This window comes from Watersipora subatra, chromosome 7 (genome assembly GCF_963576615.1).
Source record: "Watersipora subatra chromosome 7, tzWatSuba1.1, whole genome shotgun sequence".
NCBI classification, from domain to species: Eukaryota; Metazoa; Bryozoa; class Gymnolaemata; order Cheilostomatida; family Watersiporidae; genus Watersipora; species Watersipora subatra.
Genome location: NC_088714.1, coordinates 65,924,445 through 65,946,295, shown reverse-complemented (window position 1 = coordinate 65,946,295; position 21,851 = coordinate 65,924,445). Strand labels below are relative to the sequence as shown.

The window sequence follows — 21,851 nt, the reverse complement described above, 5'->3', positions numbered from 1 at the left end:
ATTACTAGGCATTAACTAAACCTATAAAGACAGAATTAGGCATTACTAGGCATTTACTAAACCTATAAAGACAAAAATAGGCTCATTGTCCAAATCTAAAGAATCACATAATTTTGTCAAGCTTGGCAGATTGAATTGTTAGTGTTTTGTCAGGTGCGAGGTCTGGCCCTGGTCAGTTGGCAGCATGGTGGCATTCTACTACTGATAGTGTATAACGACAGCATTCCATTGACTGCTCATAATCTATATGAAGTAGCTGTTTCCATGGATAACTTGTGTCAGCGAGAATATAACACCTGCTGCTTGTTGTTAGGTGACCACAAACAACTAAAGCCAAATCCTACTGTCTATGAGCTTGCTAAGAGTTACCATCTCGACCTCTCTCTCTTCGAGAGGATGGTAAAGAATGGTTTGCCCATTAAAACGCTCAACATCCAGCACAGAATGCGGCCGGAAGTCTCCAAGTACATTAAAGGCAGCATTTATGACGACCTGCAGGATCACAATTCTGTGCTCTCACGCGAGCATATTGAGGGTGAGCATCTTACCACAGCATCATTGCACACTCATTCCAACGCATAAATTTTTCAGCTGCAGTGCACAACATAAATTTTCGACCTCTATTATGTAGTTTGAAGCATTGTATTTTAAGAGCATTGCTTGTTTTTAGTCTGGTACAGTAGCTGTGATCAATTGACATAATTTGAAAACCAACATTTTTAAAAACATCGATGAAATCCAACGCTAGCTGGAATTCAGGAAGTATTTTTACCGGCAAAAATGCTTTTGGTATGTCTTTGACATTGAAGTAATTTCCATTACGCAATGTCTGAAAGTTCTCCATACATTCATATGCAGTTCTCCTTCACATAGTTCAGTTCTTCATATTTTTTGCAGCTCTCCTACGCACACACCAACATGTTCATACGCACACATACACACATACATACACACATACATACACACACAGTCTTGTAAACGCATGCAATTGGGGGACGCGATATTTTTACCATCACTTTGAGGACAATTTTCATCTATCATTAAGAGCTTTAAAAAATAACATATTAAAACATTTTTTGTTGGGTTTACAAATGCACTGATTTTTGGAGCTGTCATCTTATCCGTTTTTCAGTTATAGCTCATGAGAATTTAACACTAACTTTGGGGACATCACATCACACACTTGTATGAATTTTTTATCTAATAAATGGGGACGTTTGCGTAGAGAAGATAACTCTGGCTTATTTTTGTTTTTTCAACCATTTTGGAGTTGTCGGTACGTGATACTTTTACCACACTTTCGTAAATGTGCTTGAAAAGTTATCCATCACTCAATTTTTCCCCAAATGTCAACTTAGAAGTTTAATAGTTCTTTATTAAACCTATTTAAAGTACTAATTCTACACATGTATGGTGCGCAAAGGTTGAATCGACGTTAGACTTTTATGTTTAGTAATAAATTCAGTGTAATCAATTGCTTCACAGAATTTACGGTGATCTGTTCAAGTTAAGGTTTTGAACTGCAAACAGCCAGGCCTGGGTTGCAGGCTGATGTCTATCTAGATTTAAGACTTTTCAACATTTAACGCGAGTATGTTCAAGGTAAACATTTTAACATAGTTTTCATAGAACTCTTAAGCCCTGAATAGGCAACAAATTTAATTACTATAATCGATAAAGTATTTTGCTACATCTCATTTTATCACTACCAAAAGCAGCTATCAGAAAATTTACATTGCGTGATCATGAGTTAACTTTTTTTTTTAAAAGTAAAAATAACCAGGCAAGCAAATGTGAGTAATTTTTTTTAAATCAGGAAGCCAAATAAATTTGGATACAGTTAATTTTAGTCATACTTTTCTGTTTGGTTGCACACGATGATTACCACTTTTAATTTAAACTTTTGTGCAATTCCTTTGTTTGTAAGCTATGCATGAAAAGCCAAGCATAGACGGAGACATATTAGAATCAAGCTTTGGAAATGAAGCATTGGTATCTCCAATATGCCTAATGTAAGCCCAATAACTTTTACCTTATAAAAATATCATTATGTTTAATAAAACGTGTTATCCGTACAAAAAATTTGCCTTCTATTACATTTTCTTAAAAATAAATTGAGTTGCCCATCTTTGCAAAAACCATACATTTAATTGTAATCTATTCAAATATTTAATAACAAGATTGACTCAACTTTTAGTGCAGATATGACCAAAAGCATGCAAAATATTTTAACCATTAGCTTGGGAGTGTTAAATAAATACTATCACTGCACACACTGATTTGCACACATACACACATACATACACACATACATACACACATACATACACACACACATACACACACGCATACACACATATACACACATACATACACACATACATACACACATGCATACGATATGCATCAAGCACATGCATCTCAAAGATATAGTATATGCATCTAATATATAATTTCATTTTATTTAAAATCTTACAATCATTCATGTTTTGGGATTTGGCAAAGTTAATGGAGAAGCTCCTTCGCTGTCATGCTCACATATCATATCTGTGTTTTCAAGGAGTCCTTCGCTGTCATGCTCACGTATCATATCTGTGTTTTCAAGGGCTCCTCCACTGTCATGCTCACGTATCATATCTGTGTTTTCAAGGGGTCGATAAATCTGTGTTCTTCTTCAATCACAATCAACTAGAGTCGTCCGATGACCAGATAATGAGCCACTCAAACAAGTTTGAGGCAGACATGGTAGTTGGTTTTACGAGGTAAGCTTTCAGTAATTGTTTGACCTTTAACCTGGCGTCAGTTGAAGCAGCTTTGAGGTAGTTTTAGCTCAGGCCATTTAAAAGTTAACTGACAAAGTTTTCAAATTATGTTAATTTTTATACCAATCATGATAGTTTGTTTCAGCAATTAGTTTTATGTTAGAAAAACAAAAACCAGTTTTTGAAGCAAAAACACTTCTAATACAAGCTTCAAGCTTTGACATGAGGAAGTCGTTTATTCAGAAAATCACGAATTTATGGATTACAATATCAATGCCGATGATCAGCCAATGCGAAATTGCAAGACAAAAGTAATTCTGTCGGCCGCCATTCTTTAACACTTTCTTCCATCTTGTCGCCAGACCTCGTTATTATGGTTACCCAACATGGCAGATAATCATAGCGCAAGGTCAAAGCCGATTCCACAAATAACTACAAGTCTGCACCGTATTTATGTGTCCTGCATGAACTTTCAAGCTGTGGCAATAGAATTACACCAATCAGCTTGTGAGTATTTTTTGGAGTGCGCTAGCAAGAAATATTTTCTTCACACAAGAAATTCTAAAAATTGTCTCTAACGATTAGTTATTATTGGAATCAACTGTTTAAAATCTCTCAACTCATTTTCTGCTTTCATGAATAAGGAGTGTGAATGGACAGTCTTTAGATAACCTTGTTTAAAAAATAAGCAATTTTAATATAATTATATAGCGTATCAGCTGTTTCTGATCAATATTCTACAAAGAACGCAAATCTTTCTGCTTGTTTTCACAACTTTCAAATGTTTTCACAACTCGAAATTACACAAAATTGTTAATGAAACATCAACTTGTAATGTTATCTGCTGCTGTTAACGCAATAAAACTTTATTCTGTCAGTTAACTTTCAATTTAAAGACGAAACATTTGCTACCTAAGCATTTCAGTAGTGTAATGGTATGTAAGTGGTAAGTCAAAACTTACATGCTCAAAATATTCCATATTCCCAGAGTATTATTCATAAAAAAACAGCTACAAAAACAGGCTGGTATTATCATGAGATTGTCAGATCAGGTTCATTAGAAGATATAGCGTACAGGATATAGTATATAGTATACAGCGTTTAGTATACAGTGTGTAGTATACAGTGTATAGTATACAGCATGTAGTACACAGTGTATAGTATACAGCGTAAAATATACAACATGTAGTATACAGCGTGTAGTGTATAGTATACAGCATGTAGTATACAGTGTATAGTATACAGCGTAAAATATACAACATGTAGTATACAGCGTGTAGTGTATAGTATACAGCGTGTAGTATACAGTGTATGGTATACAGCGTAAAATATACAACATGTTGTATACAGCGTGTAGTGTATAGTATACAGCATGTAGTAAACAGTGTATAGTATACAGCGTAAAATATACAACATGTAGTATACAGCGTGTAGTGTATAGTATACCGTGTGTAGTAAATCATCAAAATTATCATCATCTATGCATCACAAGCACTCCACGAATCTCTATATGATAAGCCCTTGCCAGTAAATTACATTGCTAAAAATATAAACGTATTTAACACCTAAAATAACGGTATGTTAGATTAAGTGCCTATACTTTTGAATGGTTGTTGAAATAGTTTCTCTAACGGTTCAACAGTCAGCTGCTATAATTCATCATTTGGAATGATCAACTTCCACTTCTTTCTAATTCATAGTACAGTGACTTATTCGGGTCCTACAACAGCCATGACTGTACAGGGAACCACGTAGGGTACCTGTTGATGCGTGTAACCTACACTTGCAGGTACTTGCTAAGGCAGCAAAGCTATGAGCCTCGTGACATCACTATTATTACCATGTACACTGGGCAGCTGCTGATGATAAAGAAGAGCATGCCAAAGGCTGAGTTTGAGGGTGTTAAGATAACATCGGTCGATAACTTTCAAGGTAAAATAACTTATATCTTACTCCGTGAATTAATTCAGCTGTGAAAACATAAAACAAGGCCAGTGTCATCACTGCAATATATGTATTATCACTCTGAATATGCAGGCTTCGCTATGCTCAAAATTTATAGGCAATATTGTTATACCATTAGTAGTTTGGGATCTGATGTGACTTTTTTTAATACTCATCATATTTGCACATACTTTCACATTTTCTGGTGGCAACTCAACTATAAATACAGAAAGTGCACATGACTCAATGCAAACTGACATTTAGGCTCACAGATAAAATCTTGAGAGAGATTCGCCAAATATCCGCTATATTATCTTGAGGAACCTTAGCCTCAGTTCCTCCACCTTTATAACGCTCACACAACGCTTCACACGCTAACATTTTCTCTGCAGGAGAAGAGAACAAGATTGTGATAGTTTCACTAGTAAGGAGCAACGATAAGGGCAAGCTTGGATTCATCGAGATAGAGAACAGGGTATGCGTAGCTCTCTCAAGGGCCAAGTTTGGGATGTACGTTTTTGGTAACTTCGACATGCTCAGCAAAGGATCTAGTAAGTTGCCTCCTCCTGGTCTCATTCGCTTCTAACCAATACTGTTATTGTACATTAAAGCTGAAGTAGCAGAAAAGGTTTTATGGTAAGTAGAATGTTTCCTAGTAATGACAATTTATTGCTTGGCAGCATCACTCAAAGTAGGCTGTCTGATTAACAGAGCTCTGGCAAAAAATTGTCTTCGAAGCCAAAAGTGCGGAAGAGTTTGGCAGCTCCTTACGCTTGAGTTGCAGGCGCCACAGGAATCCGTGTGTCATTGAGAAAGCAGAGGACTTCGTGTCTAAAGCTCCAGCAGGTAAATCTTACATTGTCTCTCCAATTTGCCAAGAGAATAAAACCTTCTACATACTTGTTATGTAATCTTGTTGTCTTTTCATATATACTGTAAAAACTTTATTTGAATGCCATGGCGCTCTATTTTTCAGTCCTTTCCTTAGAGTAGCGCTTTAATAGAGGTGACGTTCAAATAAAGGGGGTGTTATATTTTTCGAACACTTCATCAGAGATTGAGAAAATTAATTTAACCCATTTGCAGGTGAACCAAATGTCGTCTATATTTCACAATCTCTTTCGAGCGGAGTGACATTTACCATTTTGAATGCAAGTAATTTACTAATTTGCTTCCAACTTGTAGATCTCTAAATAAATATGCACTGGGAAGCTGATACCAGTTGATATCTATTGCTTTCAATTACCCTACGATGATCTTATAAGTCTGCATTGCAATTTGTCGGAGCTTCCAAGTATTTTATTCTAAATTTGAAGGCATATTTTCATTTTATAATTTTACTGGTTGAATGCCTGGCGTTGCCTGGGTAATAAAAGTCTTTGCACAGAAAATGTATTTTATTTAACACTAGCTGCATTACCCGTGTTCGGGAACAGATTTACGTAAAGCAATAGTTCTATTGAGAGTTGTTTTTCATACTGTAAAACAACTCCGAATATGCAATCTACTGAAATTTTTGTGCTGATCAGACTGCATACACATATGCAGTCGTACATGTCAATAATGTTGGAGAGACCAATAGAAATATGCAATGTGTTCTACAGCTAGTCTACAATGCATCATTCTCGAACCACTCAAATCGGAGTTGTCCTAATTTTGTACACAGAACTGATAATGAAATTGACATTCCTAGGCAAACTGAAGTTCTTCAAACTGGCAGTATTGCAAAGTTTTACATATTTTAAGAAATTCTAGAAAATATTTTGCTTTTGCACTGCAGCATTTATTGAATTGATACTTCTACATGCTTAAAACACTAATCATGACTCACCAGTTCTTCGTCTATAGCCTGTGTTTTGACATGGTATATACAAACTGTGCAGCAATAATGTGGTCGTGTTGATAAAATTTATTATCAATAAAATCTACTATATAAACTACGTACATGGCCTCTCGCCTTTCCAACGTAAGGCATTACATTTGGAGCATTTTTGGACATTCGTCCCATAAAAGAATTCGGCCCTATACTGTGTTGCAGGACTGTAGTCAAGTACGAAGTTTTTTCCGTATACACGGCGCCCGGTAGCAGCTGCTCTAATTAGTGCATCTTGCTGTTGTCACCATTTCATCTGCTCTGAAAATTCAGCTCGCCGAGCAGCTGTTGTAGCTAGTGCATCATGTTCTTGTCGCCGCTGCATCTGCTTGGAAGTTTTTGCACGTCTGGCCGCTGTAGCAGCTGCTCTAAGCCGTTTTAGTCTTTGCTGGGTCGGCTCAGCAGTCTCTGCACTTCTAGCAGCTGCAGCATCTATTCTGGCCTGGACTGCTCTCGATGTACCTGTGTTTGCTCTGCAGTTTCTGCACTTCTAGCAGATGCTGTAGCTATTCTGGCCTGGACTGCTCTCGATGTACCTGTGTTTGCTCTGCAGTTTCTGCACTTCTAGCAGATGCAGTAGCTATTCTGTTTCGTTGTAGGCGTAGCTGTGTTTGCTCTGCAGTTTCTGATCATCTAGCTGCTGCTTTGCGAATTCAGTCTCTTTCTCTACGGGAATCAATCTGTTTTTGCGTTTGGGCAGTAGGCTTTTTAGGAGGCATTGTACTGCTTCAAGCGTTTCTAAAGGTGAATGAGATGGTGTGCTTTTCTGTAATATACGCTGCTCGCTTTCTTCTCACCGGCGCCTATCGTACTGCTCACAGTGCCCGTGCAAGTTCTGTAGTTCTGTAGTACTCGTAGCTGGAAAAAAAGTAAAAGTAAGTCAGCTGCGGAAGGAAATGAACATGCTTACTATCACGAACGGTTGCAAATCCAACATTTTATGTAGTGGAGGTGTAGCAATTCATAGACAATAGAACATTGAATAAGAAGTACTAAACTTTTTGATGTAGAAATTTAGTAGGTAAAACGCAGTAGCAGTTTAACGTTTTAAAACAAATATTAAAATTTTTATAACAAAAGTAGTAGCATCATTTGCTGAGCTACGTAGAGCTGAGCTACGTACTACGCTGAGCTACGTAGTTGCACTCTGATTGCTGCTTTTTTTAATCATTTATTTTGGCTCTTCAATACCTTCTCAAAAGTCTCTTCTGACCTCTACTATTTTTTTGCACAGCTGAGCTAGTCGATATTAGTATTGAAACAATTTTTAGTAGGGAAAAACTTTTGCGCGGTGTACTTTGGAATACATACATGTATACATGTTTTGCCTGAATGAAGAGAAACCGCGTGTAATCACAATAGCCTCAAATTTTAGCCTCAAAATATGTAGTAGCACAGATTCCATCCTAACTGCGAAAACTTTTTTCACATACAATGAAGTATCAAGACTGCATTAAAAAAGGAACTACTACCAGCCTGATGCAATTACGAATTATTTCTATTGTGTTGCATTTAAAGTTTTAATGAAAAAACTGTGCAGACTTGGAGTTGGAAAACGAACTTCAGTACAAACAAAAACAACGAATGGATTATTTGTTATTGATGTAATAGAGTCATTTCTAGTACAGTTTGTGAACACTTTTTTACTGATCACTTGCTATTATGGGTTCGTACAGATAAAGAATGTCAAATAGTGGCGTTCAAATAGAAGTGGCTTTTAATTAAAGAGTGGCGCTCTTTTTTTCAACTCTTCTCACATAGAGATGGGTTCAAATAAAGGTGACGTTCAAATGAAGGTGACGTTCAAATAGAGGTGACCTTTAAATACAGGTTTTATGGTATACACATAGTAATACATTTGTTCTGCAGGAGGGTGCATGAGGACATGTGATAGGTCATTAGACTGTGGCCACAAATGTAGGATGCGATGCCACAGCAGGGACCTCAAACATGAGCTGTACAAATGTCCAAATCCATGCAGTAAGACATACCCCAACTGTGGTCACAAGTGTACAAGTGAGTATCACTACGAGTCATACAGCTGCGAGTCATACAGCTGCGAGTCATACAGATGCGAGTCATACATCTGCGAGTCATACAGCTGAGTACTATTGTTCATACAGCTGAGTACTATTGTTCATACAGCGTCTATCTTTAGCAGTACACTTCGTACAGCACACTTGTATCTCAATTTCCGAATGATTCTGAATTTAATAAAATCAGATTTTGATCATATCTGAGATTTTCATACTCAGACTCGCACCAAGAATTTGACATTTGATCTCCTGTTGTTATGTTATTATTATGTTACGATTGGTAAAAATAGAAAACAGGAAATATTTCTGCTGTGCCTTTTTCATTTTATTAAAATTTTAGTTTAAAATTGTAGCTTTAGCGTGAGTAAGTCTTTGTTACTTTAATGTTTTTATTAAGGTGAAAATAAGACATACAAAATGGCTTTTTTCCTGAGTTTGAGATATTTTTCAATAAAGTAAAACACAATCTATTTCTATATTTTTTGATGTATTTTATAAAGTACAGCAGATTCTGAGTAAATTTAGCTGGGATGCAAGTTGTTGTGGATCCAGCAGTACAGTACATTTCCTGGTCTACACATACACACTATTACATACACACTTCCCGGTCTAGTCTATTATTAGACTTTTTTATGATAAATTTGCTGTATTTTACATATTACTTCCTCTCTATCCTTGCATGTGATGGTGTGAAGTAGTAAGATATTTTGGGAGAAGTTGTTTTTTAAACTTGGAATGAATTAAAAATAGTTACATTAATAATAAAGGGAAAAATGGTTTCGAATTATGAACATATCACTCATCAAACAACTTTGTGGAATGAACTATGGTCAGCAACCAAGGTTTGGCTGTATGTATTCCAGAGCATTATCATTTTTCAACTTTTCTCTATAGGACTGTGTATATCCCATAGCATTAATATTTCACCTTTCCTCTATAGGACTGTATATATCCCATAGTATTAATATTACACCTTTCCTCTATAGGACTGTATATATTTCATAGTATTAATATTTCACCTTTCCTCTATAGGACTGTATATATTTCATAGTATTAATATTTCACCTTTCCTCTATAGGACTGTGTATATCCCATAGTATTAATATTACACCTTTCCTCTATAGGACTGTATATATTTCATAGTATTAATATTTCACCTTTCCTCTATAGGACTGTATATATCCCATAGTATTAATATTTCACCTTTTCTCTATAGGACTGTATATATCCCATAGTATTAATATTTCACCTTTTCTCTATGGGACTGTATATATTTCATAGTATTAATATTTCACCTTTTCTCGATAGGACTGTATATATCCCATAGTATTAATATTTCACCTTTTCTCTATAGGACTGTATATATCCCATAGTATTAATATTACACCTTTCCTCTATAGGACTGTATATATTTCATAGTATTAATATTACACCTTTTCTCTATAGGACTGTATATATCCCATAGTATTAATATTTCACCTTTTCTCTATAGGACTGTATATATCCCATAGTATTAATATTTCACCTTTTCTCTATAGGACTGTATATATCCCATAGTATTAATATTACACCTTTCCTCTATAGGACTGTATATATTTCATAGTATTAATATTACACCTTTCCTCTATAGGACTGTATATATTTCATAGTATTAATATTTCACCTTTCCTCTATAGGATTGTATATATTCCATAGTATTAATATTTCACCTTTCCTCTATAGGACTGTATATATTCCATAGTATTATTATTACACCTTTAATCTATAGGACTGTATATATCCCATTGTATTAATATTTCACCTTTACTCTATAGGACTGTATATATCCCATTGTATTAATATTTCACCTTTTCTCTATAGGACTGTGTATATATTCCATAGTATTAATATTTCACCTTTCCTCTATTATAGGACTATATATATTCCATAGTATTAATTTTTCACCTTTTTTTCTATATATAGGACTGTATATATTCCATAGTATTAATATTTCACCTTTCCTCTATAGGACTGTGTGTACCCCATAGTATTAATATTTCACCTATTCTCTATAGGACTGTATATATTCCATAGTATTAATATTTCACCTTTCTTCTATAGGACTGTATATATCCCATAGTATTAATATTTCACCTTTTCTCTATAGGACTGTGTATATCCCATAGTATTAATATTTCACCTTTTCTCTATAGGACTGTATATATCCCATAGTATTAATATTTCACCTTTCCTCTATAGGACTGTATATATCCCATAGTATTAATATTTCACCTTTCCTCTATAGGACTGTATATATCCCATAGTATTAATATTTCACCTTTTCTCTATAGGACTGTATATATCCCATAGTATTAATATTTCACCTTTTCTCTATAGGACTGTGTATGTCCCATAGTATTAATATTTCACCTTTCCTCTATAGGACTGTATATATCCCATAGTATTAATATTTCACCTTTTCTCTATAGGACTGTGTATATCCCATAGTATTAATATTTCACCTTTTCTCTATAGGACTGTATATATCCCATAGTATTAATATTTCACCTTTCTTCTATAGGACTGTATATATCCCATAGTATTAATATTTCACCTTTTCTCTATAGGACTGTGTATATCCCATAGTATTAATATTTCACCTTTTCTCTATAGGACTGTATATATCCCATAGTATTAATATTTCACCTTTCCTCTATAGGACTGTATATATCCCATAGTATTAATATTTCACCTTTCCTCCATAGGACTGTGTCACGAAGTATGCCCGAAGTGCTCCGAACAAGTCCAGGGCAAGTTACCTTGCGGGCATAAACAGTTCTTCAGTTGCTACATGCTGTATGAACCTGAAATTCAAATTCCATGTTTGGAGGTCTGCCCCAACAATCTCCCCACCTGCGGACACCCTTGCAAAGAAAAGTGAGTAACTTTCTTTTGTTAGTCTTATTATAAGTCAACTGTCTTATAGAGCCACAACTTTCCATCACTTGTTTGTAGATGTCAAATTGTATGTTATGTGCGTGCAACAGGTGCTCTGTGTTATGTCTGTACATCATGTGCTCTCTGTTATATGTGTGCTACAGGTGCTCTGTGTTATGTGTACTACAGGTGCTCTGTGTTGTGTGTACTACAGGTGCTCTGTGTTATGTGCGCTACAGGTGCTCTGTGTTATGTGTGTACTACAATTTCTCTGTGTTATATGTGTACTACAGGTGCTCTGTGTTATGTGTACTACAGGTGCTCTGTGTTGTGTGTACTACAGGTGCTCTGTGTTATGTGTGCTACAGGTGCTCTGTGTTATGTGTGTACTACAATTTCTCTGTGTTATATGTGTACTACAGGTGCTGTGTTCTGTGTGTACTCTAGGTCTTCTGTGTTATGTGTCTGTTACAGGTGCTCTCAGCCTTGCACCGTCTATTGCACTGAGATGGTGGAAAGACTCTGCTCTCATTGTCAAGAACTGAAAAGCATAGAATGTGCAGTTGCTTCTCATAACATTCAGTCCTACAGCGGAGACGGGCTGCAGTATAGTTATCAATGCGACACTCCTTGCCATTTTCAACTATCCTGCGGTCACCAATGTACCGGTACATGTTACTCCTGGTAAGAGAATTTCATCTCCTGCAATTTTAACAGAGCATTTTGTGACACTCACCTAATATTTTGATAAATGTTACAATTGCAGGCGTGGCTTACATCACTCATGAGGTAAAGAAGGAACAATTATATGTTTTGAAACTAACTTGCTACAAGCTATTCTGGTTTTGTGAATGAAAATACTAAAGTTTACTAACCTCTATCTTGCGAAAGCTCGGTCCAAATTGGTAGTTGCTCCTACAATGCAAGACTTCCGATGCAAGAGGAGATGTTTGACCTACTCAAACATTTTCAATAGTATCGTGGGCCTCCTGTGTGTCTTTAATTTTTAGTGGTTGATATTCAATATTCTGCAACAACGGTTGTAAAATCAATAACTTCTCTCCTCTTTAAATATAAAGTAACATCTTTTATGTGAATGTGAAGTAACATATCTCCTTCTTCGGAATATAAACTAAAGTAGCCCCTATCTCTTGTGAGTATAAACTAACATCTCTCTTCCTTCTGAATATAAACTAAAGTAGCCCCTATCTCTTGTGAGTATAAACTAACATCTCTCTTCCTTCTGAATATAAACTAAAGTAGCCCCTATCTCTTGTGAGTATAAACTAACATCTCTCTTCCTTCTGAATATAAACTAAAGTAGTCCCTGTCTCTTGTGAGTATAAACTAAAGTAGCCCCTATCTCTTGTGAGTATAAACTAAAGTAACCCCTATCTCTTGTGAGTATAAACTAACATCTCTCTTCCTTCTGAATATAAACTAAAGTAGCCCCTATCTCTTGTGAGTATAAACTAACATCTCTCTTCCTTCTGAATATAAACTAAAGTAGCCCCTATCTCTTGTGAGTATAAACTAACATCTCTCTTCCTTCTGAATATAAACTAAAGTAGCCCCTATCTCTTGTGAGTATAAACTAACATCTCTCTTCCTTCTGAATATAAACTAAAGTAGCCCCTATCTCTTGTGAGTATAAACTAACATCTCTCTTCCTTCTGAATATAAACTAAAGTAGCCCCTATCTCTTGTGAGTATAAACTAACATCTCTCTTCCTTCTGAATATAAACTAAAGTAGCCCCTATCTCTTGTGAGTATAAACTAACATCTCTCTTCCTTCTGAATATAAACTAAAGTAGTCCCTATCTCTTGTGAGTATAAACTAACATCTCTCTTCCTTCTGAATATAAACTAAAGTAGTCCCTATCTCTTGTGAGTATAAACTAACATCTCTCTTCCTTCGGAATATAAACTAAAGTAGCCCCTATCTCTTGTGAGTATAAACTAACATCTCTCTTCCTTCTGAATATAAACTAAAGTAGTCCCTATCTCTTGTGAGTATAAACTAACATCTCTCTTCCTTCTGAATATAAACTAAAGTAGTCCCTATCTCTTGTGAGTATAAACTAACATCTCTCTTCCTTCTGAATATAAACTAAAGTAGTCCCTATCTCTTGTGAGTATAAACTAACATCTCTCTTCCTTCTGAATATAAACTAAAGTAGTCCCTATCTCTTGTGAGTATAAACTAACATCTCTCTTCCTTCTGAATATAAACTAAAGTAGCCCCTATCTCTTGTGAGTATAAACTAACATCTCTCTTTCTTCTGAATATAAACTAACATCTCTCTTCCTTCTGAATATAAACTAACATCTCTCTTCCTTCTGAATATAAGCTAACATCGCTCTTCCTTCTGAATATAAGCTAACATCGCTCTTCCTTCTGAATATAAACTAACATCTCTCTTTCTGAACATAAAGGTTAAAACATAGTTTACCCTGTTTAAAATGAGATGTTGGGCTGTACTTACATTTGGATGGTCATTTTCAACAGTAAAGTGCCAAGTTTTCACACATTTCATGTCGATAGGCATATTTGCTATAACCCTGTACTGCAGCTGTTGTTATCTATCCCCATAGACATTGTGATCCCAATAGACATTTGTAGCAACGCAATGGTCGGGTCTATGGTCAACTAATACTAGTTAATTTCTATTCTGCTCCTTTTTTTGTTTGTATACATTTGTAAACAGCTGTGCATTTGTAAACAGCTATACATTTGTAAACAGCTGTACAGTTGTAAACAGCTGTACAGTTGTAAACAGCTGTGCATTTGTAAACAGCTGTACAGTTGTAAACAGCTATACATTTGTAAACAGCTGTACATTTGTAAACAGCTGTACAGTTGTAAACAGCTGTACATTTGTAAACAGCTGTACATTTGTAAACAGCTGTGCATTTGTAAACAGCTGTACATTTGTAAACAGCTGTACATTTGTAAACAGCTGTACATTGTAAACAGCTGTACATTTGTAAACAGCTGTGCATTTTTAAACAGCTGTACATTTGTAAACAGCTGTACATTTGTAAACAGCTGTACATTGTAAACAGCTGTACACTGAATAGCTGTACACTGAATAGCTGTACATTTTTAAACAGCAGTACATTGTGAACAGCCGTACATTGTGAACAAGAGTACATTGTGAACAGTTTCCTAACAAGTTATCATCTTTAAATCTAGTCGTACTGAAGGTCACAAAGTTTGCCTGCAGCCGTGTAAAAAACGAAAGGAATGCGGACATGAATGTGCTAAAACTTGTCATGACTGCTCTGTCAATGGAAAATGTGCTGAGTGCAAGGAGCGCTGCCCCTTCAGGTCAGTCTAGTTTTGGCTGACACTTATCTTTGACTGTTACATTAAGACAGTTTACAGAAATGTTCGAGCTGAATGTGCATCAATTAAATCAAAAAGCTGTCTGCTTTGTGCGTTGTTGGGTGGAATAATAGTGGAGACAATTCCTAATTTATATTTTCTAGACAATAAGGGAGTTAATGAGTTATTTTTACCTAAATTTAGTTGAAGTTAATAAAAACCATTGATTGCATTTGTGGTGACCAGTGCAAGATTGCATTTGTGGTGACCAGTGCAAGATTGCATTTGTGATGACCAGTGCAAGACGTACTCTTCTTTTATTACCAACCAACTGAATAATCTACAAGTGACCTGAACTGGTTGGAGATGGCGATGCCAGTTTATATTCCATTCCTAACTACGCTTATATTTTGACAGCTAGTCATCATAGCATTTCAGCTTTTTCTGCTCCAGTTTATTTATTCATTCTGTAATTCTCTGTAAGCTCATAGATAGATAAGGAATAGATTACTTATATTTATGGCAGGTGCCGCCATGATGAACCTTGTAAGGCATTGTGCGGGGATCCATGTTCATATCACAAAGACAAGAAAAAATGTGGTTGGGGCTGTGAGCATAGCCGCTGCTCCAAAATGTGTGAGGAAGCGTGTGATCACGTTCCATGTAGTGAACGCTGCACCAAATATCTTGAGTGTCGCCAAAAGAACTGCGATCAAGTAAGTCATCTACTGGTACAGTTAAATCGTTTTACATGTCACAACCGCTGCAAGATGGAGCATGCCTTTTTTGAGAATAAGTATACACTATATTTAGTTCAAGTCATTCCAGAGCCTTAAAACTTGGTGATTACTGAGCGTTACTTTTATATTCGATTATGACTTGCTATTATCGAGCTAAACGATGTAATTAAGCGTAAATGTTACGATTTTATCGTAAATTTTTCTTTAATATACTGTTTTAAATGCTGCAGTATCAGGGAGTCTACTGTAGTAACAGAGAGTCTACTGTAATAACAGAGAGTCTACTGTATTAACAGAGAGTCTGCTGTAGTAACAGTCTACTGTAGCAACATATAATCAACTGTTATGACATATAATCAACTGTAATAACAGAGGGTCAACTGTAATAACAGAGATTCAACTGTAATAACAGAGAGTCTACTGTAATAACAGAGAGTCTACTGTAGTAACAGAAAGTCTACTGTAGTAACAGAGAGTCTACTGTAATAAAAGAGAGTCTACTGTAATAACAGAGAGTCCACTGTAATAACAGAGAGTCTACTGTAATAACAGAGAGTCTACTGTAATAACAGAGAGTCTACTGTAATAGAAGAGAGTCTACTGTAATAGAAGAGAGTCTACTGTAATAAAAGATAGTCTACTGTAGTAATAGAGTCTACTGTAGTAACAGGGAATCTACTGTAGTAACACGGAATATACTGTAGTAACAGGGAATCTACTGTAGTGACAGGGAATATAGCATATAGTATTCTGCAGTTTCTGTAAAGCTGATAAACATGCAAATATATAAATATACAGTTATAATGTAATAAATAAACGAATATTTGAACACATCTTGATGTTTATAGATGTACCAATGTGCAGCTCTTTGTGGCGAAAAGTGCATCAAATTTTGTCCTCATTGTGATCTCCATAAAAAGAAGTCTGCTTTCATGAAGCTGACAGGCAACACTGACATTGACATCAGCTCTTCTACAGTCTGGGTTGAACTCAAGGACTGCCACGATGTGCTTCCGGTAGGAAAGTATTTTTTGCATTAGTTAGCAGTTTCAATGATATGCTATAGCTAACCAGTATTGAAAGATGTATTCATGAGTATTTGTACAGGGGAGGATGAAGAACTTAACTGAGTGTTTACGCTCGTATCTGGCCTTCAAGTCTTATCAATACAACCAAGGCATAGCTTCAATCTATTAGTTCAGGAATTTTTGTGTTTTGTGCCATGCCTCTAAAAATAATACACATTACTACTTTAGAAATATTACACATTACTACTCTAGAAATAATACACATTACTACTCTAGAAATAATACACATTACTACTCTAGAAATAATACACATTACTACTCTAGAAATAATACACATTACTACTCTAGAAATAATACACATTACTACTCTAGAAATAATACACATTACTACTCTAGAAATAATATACATTACTACTCTAGAAATAATACACATTACAACTCTAGAAATAATAGACATTACTACTCTAGAAATAATACACATTACTACTCTAGAAATAATACACATTACTACTCTAGAAATAATACACATTACTACTCTAGAAATAATATACATTACTACTCTAGAAATAATACACATTACAACTCTAGAAATAATAGACATTACTACTCTAGAAATAATACACATTACTACTCTAGAAATAATACACATTACTACTCTAGAAATAATACACATTACTACTCTAGAAATAATATACATTACTACTCTAGAAATAATATACATTACTACTCTAGAAATAATATACATTACTACTCTAGAAATAATATACATTACTACTCTAGAAATAATACACATTACAACTCTAGAAATAATAGACATTACTACTCTAGAAATAATACACATTACTACTCTAGAAATAATACACATTACTACTCTAGAAATAATACACATTACTACTCTAGAAATAATATACATTACTACTCTAGAAATAATATGCATTACTACTCTAGAAATAATACACATTACTACTCTAGAAATAATATACATTACTACTCTAGAAATAATATACATTACTACTCTAAATATAGTGCATATTAGTACTTTAAAAAGGTGCATGTCTTACTCGACTAGGAGTGTCTGGTTCATCCATCCATTTATCAAGCAGGTAGAGACGACTCCACTAGCAGTGTCTAGTTTTTTACCCATTTATCAAGCAGGTAGAGACTACTCCACTAACAGTGTCTGGTTCATTACTCATTTATCAAGCTGGTAGAGACATCTTTAAATACATTATTTTCAAATTACATCTAAACAATGTATATTTTCATTGACTACATGTTTAATCAATTGTTTATTGATTCATTTTGGTCAATTTTTATAGTTGTTTGAATTCGAGTATAGCTAACTGTTTTGAGTATTGCTCACGATATTTTACAAACAAGTTCAGCTTATAAATATCATGCAAAATAAATAAAAAAAGTTTACTGGTCCGCTGTCAAATATTCCAACTGTTGCAGCAGTGCTTCTTCATTTCTAGTAAGGTAGGACAACTCAGTATGTCAGTGTGGTCACAGCTGGCAACTGTAATTGGTGTACTGACAGCTACAGCTTGTCATAGTTTTAAAGTGTTTAGTTTACAACAGATTTATTGCATTGGTTTGACCTCTTGTTTCAAATTTTCATTTGTCAATTAATTATCTTGATGGCATCACATTCTACGGCCATATTGCTTAAAACCATGTGGGGTTTGACTTCTTTACTCTTTTAATGTAGACCTTAAAATATATCTGACTTTCTAGAGTATTATTTTGTTGTGCTGTAGCTTGAATACATAGACAATCTTGTGTATAACACACCCGCATTCGAGGTCGCCTGGTGTCCCTGCGGCAAACCAATCTGGAACACACCACGCTATATTACACGCACAAGACGGTCTGCTCCATATACAGATACTGCTGTCTTCTCAGCTCAAGGTCTGGTTTAACATATGATGGCAATCATAAATAAATTTTATTAAATGTTGATATTATTCAATAACAAATATGTGATTTAAGATAAGGTTGAGTAACGTAAATGTGCTGGTAGAATTTGACACAAGAAGGGTTTATGCATTGTTATTACGCTATTCAGAAATAGGAGTGGCAGAATGGCAGTTTTCTAAGAGCTTGAAAATTTTCATTTTTTGCAGTGTATCAGCATATTTTTAAAATTGTCAGGTAATGTTTATTTATCAACATCAGTAGACCAACATTGTTCTAAGAGTATCAGATAGTTTCTATTCAATAGCGTCTGCAAATCAACATTGGTCGAAGAGTATTAAGTAATCTCTATTTAACAACATCAGTAGACTAACCTTTTTTCATTTGATGCCAATATTTTTAGGCTATTCAGGACCTCGACCTGATTTACCAATAGCAAGGGTTGCCCCCTCGCTCAATGCCGCACCTGATGTATCACAGATGAAGCATGATCTTGAGAGTATCAACAACATGCTGGCGGAACATAAGCTTGAACATGATGTCTCATCTTCAGTCTACAGACATCAGTTGGCAGCAACGCTGCCTGCCACTCCTGACACATCCGATTAGCTTTAGCTTCAATACTCGGCCATCGCCATAAGTTAGAGATAATTCTGATTCGTCGAGTAGAGAAGCCGATATAAAGCATTACCTGTGCAGCAGCTATATATCTCATGCTGATTATACATGATTGTTATTCTAAGTAAAACCGTAATGTAACAGCCACTATAACTAAGGTATATAGAAAAGGCACATAGTTTGCATTGAGCTGCATTTATTAGAATGGAAAGTATAAATTCCTCACAGTTAAATAGTGATGGGACGATTCTTTTGAATTCTTCTTGGAAAGAACCTTTCACGTTGTCAGCAGCTTCTTATATTTTTATGTTGATCATTCTAAAATTTCCAGATTGCTAGCTAATATATAGACAGTTGATTACCATTAAAAATACAAGTTTCATTTGATATATTTGAATGAAAAAGATTTTAAACGTAATTTATATTAACATATCCAACATTTTCTTTGTGTGTCTGCCTGTTAGTCTGCATAAACATGTGTTTGTGCATTTTATGGCTGATTTCATCCGAGCTTCACACGCATTTGTTCTGTTTTCTGCCAGGTCGCTAAAATTATTTGCTTTCAAAACTTCATCTGGTTCTTGAGAACAATATAAAGTTTGTATGTTGTTTTTTAATTTCTATTTGAATGCTGTGAGGATACCGTATATGTTTAGAGAATTTGAAATCTCTATTAATAAATCGTACTTTATCATTGTGTGTGTTTGTTAGTCTGCCTAAACGCTACACGTTTCCACAATTTTTTGGCCGATTGTGGCCACAATTTACATGCATATGCTTCATACACTTTGTCAAATTGTCAAAAACTTTTGTTGCAAAACGCCGTTATTTGACTGATAACTAGCCTCTTAAGCTCTCATCTGATTAGCAACTCAAGAATGTGCCTCCATATGCATTACATACAACTCTCTTCATACGCACTACGTACAACTCTTTTCATATGCACTACGTACAACTCTCTTCATACGCACTACGTACAACTCTCTTCATATGCACTATGTACAACTCCCTTCATATGCACTATGTACAACTCTCTTCATATGCACCACGTACAACTCTCTTCATATGCACTACGTACAACTCTCTTCATATGCATTACGTACAACTCTCTTCAATGAACGGCGCTCATGGATTGTTGTTTTGTGCCTCCATATGCACTACGTAAAACTCTCTTCAATGAACGGCCCTCATGGATTGTTGTTGTGAAAGCAATCTAGCAGTGTCCAATTGATTGAAAGTGAAAGGAATTTTGGATGACGTCGAGCTTTGAGCTCTAAAATTACAACGTAACAACGTAACAACATAGACTTACATTTTTTGGAGAACTTCAAAAGCTCCCAGATTCAGTAACAAGATTAGACGTGACACTTTCGAGGCTGTGGTACCATTTGGTTTAGGGTTTGTTCCATCGGATTTAGGATCACCGTCTTGAGGTCCTAAAGTACAGGCCTCGGCATATGTTACACACTGTCATCAGTAAACGCAATTTACTACCATCTATTTTATATGTATACACGAAGTTTACCTCTGCAACTGGCTGTTTCAATCCACTTCCCTTTCACACATTTCCAAACAGGTTCCGTTCCTTTAACAGAGTAGACGGGCTTTCCACCACAGTCCATAGTGTACCCTACTCTTTCATCAACGTAGTAAGGAACTCGGTTAGAGTCTGGAATACGAAGCTTCTCAGCTGTCTCATTAGTAGTTGTGCACTTATGAAGAGCTGTACAAGGCAGGTGGATTAGACACATATACGATCACTTGTTGTGAGCAGTATAAAAGTGTCTCATTAGTAGTTGTGCACTCATGAAGAGCTGTACAAGGCAGGTGGATTAGAAACATATACGATCACTTGTTGTGAGCAGTATAAAAGCCAATTTATGTTAAATCTGTTTACATAAATTTCAGTGTTTGTTTGTCATAGTGATAAAGTCTAGTTATAGTGATAAAGTTTTAAAACAACTACTTTGCACTGGAATTGAACTTGGAAAACCTGATTTTGCAGACAGGCGCACTATCTGCTACACCACATATCCCACTTGCCATACTATAAGTGTGCTCATACTTATTACACCTGCCAATTGTTAATACCGATTGGTTAAAATATCTACGCTTTACACTTTAGCTAGCGCACTTGAACTAATTTACTAAAAAGTTTTACTAGAAGAAAAATACCAACCCAGACTTTGCCAAAATGCTAGAAATATGTTGTATGTATATATACTAATAAGAGCTACCCTTATGGTATTACGTCATCACTTTGCATCGGGACCGAAAGTAGTAGCCTATTTGCTCCAATATAGTGGCATATATTGCCTAGGGAAACTATCAAGCTCGTGTGGTTTAGTTAGTAAGGTGTTCGACTGGTGAATAGGAGGTACCAAGATCGAACCTGCTTTATGGATTCTTTATTCCAAGATGTAGATAGCTTTAGCTGGACATATATAATGATGGACAGGAAATATACAATGAATATACATGTATATATGTTTATATATATATAAACATATATACATGTATATTCATTATATATTCATTATACATTATATTCCATATACATGTATATATGTTTATATATATGTTTATATATATATAAACATATATACATGTATATTCATTATATGTTTCTCAGTTGGTTGTCTGTCCATCATCATATATGTCCAGCTAAAGCTATCTACATTTTGGAAT

The 21,851-nt window shown here is 35.2% G+C and overlaps 1 protein-coding gene across 1 annotated transcript in view; it reads left to right on the top strand.

The window, feature by feature from the left end:
• Nucleotides 1–19,857, top strand: part of LOC137399221 (NFX1-type zinc finger-containing protein 1-like) — a 62,268-nt gene extending 42,411 nt beyond the window's left edge. The window contains exons 18-30 of the mRNA XM_068085232.1: nucleotides 314–535; nucleotides 2,651–2,762; nucleotides 4,552–4,694; nucleotides 5,099–5,257; nucleotides 5,418–5,552; nucleotides 8,449–8,595; nucleotides 11,360–11,531; nucleotides 12,006–12,215; nucleotides 14,729–14,863; nucleotides 15,387–15,576; nucleotides 16,449–16,616; nucleotides 18,389–18,539; nucleotides 18,949–19,857. Of these exons, the coding sequence (XP_067941333.1) occupies nucleotides 314–535; nucleotides 2,651–2,762; nucleotides 4,552–4,694; nucleotides 5,099–5,257; nucleotides 5,418–5,552; nucleotides 8,449–8,595; nucleotides 11,360–11,531; nucleotides 12,006–12,215; nucleotides 14,729–14,863; nucleotides 15,387–15,576; nucleotides 16,449–16,616; nucleotides 18,389–18,539; nucleotides 18,949–19,154 (2,150 nt within the window). The 3' untranslated portion in view covers nucleotides 19,155–19,857. The remainder of the gene's footprint in view (nucleotides 1–313; nucleotides 536–2,650; nucleotides 2,763–4,551; nucleotides 4,695–5,098; nucleotides 5,258–5,417; nucleotides 5,553–8,448; nucleotides 8,596–11,359; nucleotides 11,532–12,005; nucleotides 12,216–14,728; nucleotides 14,864–15,386; nucleotides 15,577–16,448; nucleotides 16,617–18,388; nucleotides 18,540–18,948) is intronic.
• Nucleotides 19,858–21,851: the final 1,994 nt, after the last annotated feature.